Source organism: Cryptotermes secundus, unplaced genomic scaffold, assembly GCF_002891405.2.
Source record: "Cryptotermes secundus unplaced genomic scaffold, Csec_1.0 scaffold59, whole genome shotgun sequence".
In the NCBI taxonomy this organism is placed as follows: domain Eukaryota; kingdom Metazoa; phylum Arthropoda; class Insecta; order Blattodea; family Kalotermitidae; genus Cryptotermes; species Cryptotermes secundus.
Window position 1 is genome coordinate 749,500 of NW_019738348.1, and position 6,000 is coordinate 755,499.

The following is a 6,000-nucleotide window of genomic DNA, read 5'->3' on the forward strand; positions in this document are numbered from 1 at the left end:
AAAAACCTCAATACAGATAACCAATCACTATAACCTCATACCTGCATAAAGTCTACAAGAGCAACATCTATCTTGTGATTCTCTTTCAACTGTTTTAAATATCTCAAAGCACTGATCATTTCAGTAAGTTCCTTGCAATGAGTGTCAATCACAGACTGCTGTTGCTGACAAAAATTTAAATGGAAACCTGCTTGCAGTTTAATAGTTTGAAGTAACTTCTCTCCAAAATCCAACCCTGATGTGGGCCAAGTAGCTCTTTTAACTTCCAAGGACCTGAAAATATCATTCAAACATGAATCACTTTCCTCATGAAATAGCCTTCAGAACTCGAAAGATACAAAAAAATTACACCATATTCAATGGATATGAGGTAACAAGACCACCTCTGAGGTCTAGTGGTCAGCATTCCTGGGTACAGATCCAGAGGTCCAGGTTCGATTCCCAGAGCTACCAGATTTTTTTCTGAGAAGTGATGGTTCTGGAACGGTGTCCACTCAGCCTTGTGATTATAACTGAGGAGCTATTTCAAGGAAATAGCGGCTATGGTCTAGAAAACCGAAATTAACGGCCGTGGGAATTCGTTGCGCTGACCACGCAACACCCTCTATCTGCAAAAGTTGGCACTAAACTTAGCCGACAAGCGGAGGTCGCTCAGTCGGTATAGTTCGCTTGCGGACTTAGATCACGGATTTTTTATGAGGTAACAAGTTTTATAGGGATTAGATAGTTTTTCTCATGGAACCCCACAATCCTACAGAACACACTTTCAAAAACACAGCTCCCAGTAATCAGCCTTGCTTTCTTTGTTCATAAGAATCTCAGTTCTGGATAATCAGCAAATCAAGTGAACCATGCAGTAACTCGTACAAAAAATTACTAGAAGATATCTGACCCTCAAAATTCTATTAACACTTTCACTGTTAACCTGAAAATACACCCAAGTTAGTGTTAGTCTATGTATGCACTTGAATATTGTAGAGTATTTATGTAAGAACTTATTTAGGGGCAATATTCTATCCATATGCCATCACATACCACTACAGCCAGAAAAGGTTACAGACATTCTATTTTTTGTTTCTCCTTATAAGTAGTCATGACAAAAAAAGGAAGCATGAAACATCTTTTCTGTTACACACAAATTTGTCCTTTTCTCATTCACTAACATTTTATAAAACAGAGCTGAAATTCAAAACATTAAAAAAACATGTAGTAAAAATAAGCACTAATCAATGTGGACTAACACCAACAGACTCAAGTGGGATATCAACTGGATATAGCAGAAAGGTAGGGGTTGCAGGCTGCACTCTGGACAGTGACATTATGAAGACCGATTCTGTTTTCATCTACAGATAAGGTTCAAACAACAAACTCCATCTGTTCAGTTTCCTGAAGTGGGGTGAGACTGAATCCACTTGGTACATAAGCCACTATTTAGCCTATTGTACCTGCCCTGGATGATAGATGATGAGCGTGGAGCAGTTGGTGGAATGAGAATTGGTACTCAGAGAAAATTTGCCCCAGTGCCACTTTATCCACCACAAATACTGCATGACCCGACCTGGGCTCAACCCAGGCTGCCGGCAACTAACCACCTGAGTTATGGCACGGCCAACTCCCTCTTTTACAAGGTGGTTCGAATATGACCGGGACTGATTTGTGCGTAAACAAGCTGCACTATGCAGCAGCTGTGCGACCTTGAGAGAGTGTAGCCACAACCTCCACCCTCCCTCCTGTTTGGGTTAGAACCTGTTCAGTCCTGTCTGGGAGATGCTAGAGTGATGAGTGAACAGAAGGTACCATGGAGAGTGAAACAACGCATTGTGATCAAATTCCTCGTTGGAGAATACGTCCCATCTGCTGAAATTCACCACAGACTGCAATAACAGTATGGGGAAGTGTCTCTCTCACAGACCCGTGTGTTTGAGTGGTGTAAGTGCTTCAGAGAGGGCAGAGAGCGCATGGAGAATGAACTGCATGATCATCGGCCGCGAACATCCGTCACCGAGCCAAACATTGATTGTGCAGATGCGCTTATTTGTGAGAATAGGCGCATCACTATCAAGGAACTTGGAGCAATACTGACCATCAGTGTTGGTAGTGTATAAGACATCATGAAATACCACCTGCACTATGACAAGGTGAATGCACAGTGGGTACCACGCACTTTGACGGACGTGAACAAAATGGTGCGCATGCAAGCTGCCAGCCATCTCCTACAGCAGTTTGAAGATGAAGGTGATGCATTTTTGAGGTCTATAGTGACCACCGATGAATCGTGGGTGCATTACTTCATTCCCAAGTCCCAGCAGTCATCACACGAGTGGCAGCATACCAGCTCTCCCAAACCCAAGAGAGCGCGGAGGAGCCATTCGGTAGGAAAAGTGATGGCAACATTCTTCTGGGACTGGCAGGGCATTATCCATGTAGACTTTCTGACAGATGCCAGAACAGTCAATGCAACTTATTACTCAGACCTTCTGGCAACAGATGTGAAGGAAAAGTTCTGATCCAAGCAGAAGACAGGTGGAAAGCAGGTATCCTTCTTTCAAGACAATGCACGCCCCCATACAGCCAAAACAACAATGGAAACCCTCCAGAAATGGAAATGGAACCTTCTGACACATCCGCCGTACAGTCCCGATTTGGCCCCAAGTGATTTCTACCTGTTTTGAAGGCTCAAATCAGACTTGCAAGGCATGTGGTTTGTGGACGACACTGTCATCCAGACTGCTTGGGAGTGGATACAGCACCAACCTCAAGCTTTTTTAAAAAGGGGATCAGGATGCTTCCAGAACTTTGGGAAAAATGTGTTGACTCCGGAAGGAAGTACGTTGAAGACTGACATGTGCAAGTAAGTGTTTGGCAATTATGGTTTTTTAAAAAAAATCAGTCCCGGTCATATTTCAACCACCTTGTACATCCAATGGGATTAGAAAGTTGAAATGACAACACATGACTGCAGGAAGAGAGAATTAAAAATTGAGGCGTACCTAACAAGTAAGAAAGAATTATCAGGAACAATAAGAAAACAACATTTTGAAAAAAAAATAGTTCTTTCAGATCACTAACTCCTGATCATCTGGAGCATACTGGTAGAAAGCTAAGGCTGGGGGCTGGCCAATGAATCACTTGCAACTTAAATTACATGAATTTCATATTTGGCGTAATATTTAAAGGCATCTGATAAATACATAATGTACTTAATACAAATTTTGAAACTTATTAACTAAAAACCTTATACCAAAAGTATAGTCTATTTTGATAATCTGAATCCATTTTCTAAAATCTAATTCTATAATGTGGCTGATTCTAACAACCAGTGATGACCTTAGGAGATGGTTATTCTGTATTCAGTGAGCTCAAGGTGCCTGAAAGCAGAGAATTTTAAAAATAATTAATAATCGAGATGAACATACTTAATTGACTTTATGGCCCAGATGACAACATGCTGCACTGACTGTGGAGTGACATGAAGTACTGAAGGGATGAAGTGTTTCAGCCAGGAAATCAAGTTACAGACCTTGACACCAGCCGGAATTGCATTCAGCAGAGCTATCACACAAGCTTCTGAGAGCTCAGATTTGAAACTATTAAAATGTCTGGCCCATATGAGCGAAGCCTGGCTGAGCTGACCCTGTTCAGAATGATAAATCACACATTAAGACAATTCTAGAGCAGAACAGAATATAGGCAGGGTGAACATTAAATGACTCCTGCACCAGAACAGCCTTCAATCCATCGTGCATCTCCATTCTAAGATTTGACCCTTCGGCCATCCATCCTAGTGACAATATCTTAATCCATCTGGAACATCACAATCAATCAGGACATTTAAGCTATTTCTTCTTCATCATCACACCTTTCACAACTGGAACTATTTACTGGTCCTAGTCTGAATATACGTCCATTCAAGTCACAGTGTACTACTCTTAATGGCTCTTCTGCTATAAACCCAACTGAGTGAGATCATTTTTCTCCTTAAATGCAATGATAAAAATGGATCCAATTTCCCAAATGTTGTGTGTGTTAAAAATATACCAGGAAATGGATGACGTCCAACATACTATCTGTATAGTGAATAACTGTCACAAACTTTTAGGTATCCACTGACAGCTTATCACACAGCCTTGCAGCAGTGCACGCATTTAAACGTAACACTGTGATTCACAAATCTTCCTACCAACAGCATAAGTAATGAATTATGATGTCCTTCATTTTTCAAATGAACACTCACTGCTGTCATTTCATTGTTTTTATATTTAGAGACCATGACATGATATCCAGCCCCCCAAGCTAGTAATATGTGTCAGAACACGGTCTTACACATCTTGATAAGTTGTTCAGTTCCTGACACTTAAAAATACAATGCAAGGAAACTGTTCACACAAGCTGTACCACACAAAATTCCTTAGTCAGTGCATAGAACAAAGAAACATATTACAGTCTTCTGACAAGAATCAAAGCATAGCAACATAAATTATCAATTGGTAATACTTTAAGAGCCAGGATAATGCAGTCAGTATAGTGACTGGCTATGGGCTGAACGACTGAGGGGTTGGAGTCCCAGTGGAGACAAAAATTTTCTCTTCTTCAAATCGTCCAGACTGGCTCTATGGTCCACCCAACCTCTTATCCAATGGTTACCGGGGCCTCTTTCCCCAGGGGTAAAGCAGCAGGTGCGTGAAGCTGACCACCCATCTCCAACTAGTGCCAAGGTCAAGAAAATGTGGACCTATACATCCACTCCCTCATACACCTTCATGGTGTAGTGTTTAATTAGTTAAGCACAGGAACAACTTTTAATATTTTAAGACATTCCTATAAATTAGCCTCATTAGTGGAACTGTAAGTAGCCAACTTCAGCACCTTTTACTGGAGAAGGTTTCAGATCTAATGAATTAACAGAATTCCAAGTAGAACATATAAAACCTACTTTCCTACCATATAGACTTTAATCAAACAAATCTCATGCTATTTGTGCTATATTTAAGTAACATAAGTCTATAACAAAACAATAAAATATAATTTAGCCAATGGGTTAACACGCTGTATTCATATGCTGATTTTTACAATTATCACAGAAGTAGCAGCAGCAGAAGCAGCAGTAGTAGTAGTAGTAGTAGTAGTAGTAGTAGTAGTAGTAGTAGTAGTCGTAACAGTAGCAGTAGCAGCAGCAGCAATAGTATTAATAGCAGTTCCTCATGAACAATATTTCATTGAAAATTTGTAGGTATATGTATAATCCATCTCCATACTAAACTCCAAATTCCCAACTCCAGTGGTTCATTAGTTATTGCCTTCATATCAAAAGCTAAATACAGATGATGTTTTTACACTTAAAAACACTTAACTAAAGTTCCACATTTTTCAAATTTCTATTGCCATACATCATTTCTAAAGCAATATTAATTGGTAATATTGTCACTCCCAACACAAGTTTGTTTCTGCATGATGTTATTAACAATTGTAAGAACTTAAAACAGTGTTCCGCAACCTTTTTCTACTCGTGGCACACCATGAAGTATCCATGACTCAACACGGCACACCAAAATGTTATTCCCCTCAAAACGCATGATATCAGACAATTAATATAAATACGTAACGTGATCAACTTATTACTATAATATTATTATATTGTTATTCTATTATCATTAAACAGAAATAGACTCATGCATTTATTAACAATTAATGAACTTAAATTCACTGTAGAGTGTAGAAAATACACTTCTATTACTATTAAAGTAAATACAGTAATTCTACTCATACCTTCAATGTGATACTTGTGCCTACATAGCTGCACACAGGCGACTTATCCATGGTGGAATCATTGACAACGCAAGTCTCATTTCTTCATCGATGGATCTGAACTGCTCCCTCTTTGATGTCTTAATTTCAGTTAACATCGAGAAGCCCAGTTCACACAAATATGTAGTTGAAAATGGCAATAACACATTAACTGCCATCTCGGAGATAGCCGGGTATCCACTCCTTATTGCGAAC

The 6,000-nt window shown here is 39.7% G+C and overlaps 1 protein-coding gene across 3 annotated transcripts in view; it reads right to left on the bottom strand.

Annotated features, from left to right (window-relative positions):
* LOC111870713 (kinetochore-associated protein 1) overlaps positions 1–6,000 on the bottom strand; it is a 91,778-nt gene that overhangs the window by 50,821 nt on the left and 34,957 nt on the right. For all 3 annotated transcript variants that reach the window (XM_023863208.2, XM_023863207.2, XM_023863210.2), the window contains exons 11-12: positions 3,417–3,634; positions 42–273 (exon numbers count right to left, since the gene is read on the bottom strand). In XM_023863208.2, coding sequence (XP_023718976.1) covers positions 42–273; positions 3,417–3,634 — 450 coding nt within the window. The remainder of the gene's footprint in view (positions 1–41; positions 274–3,416; positions 3,635–6,000) is intronic.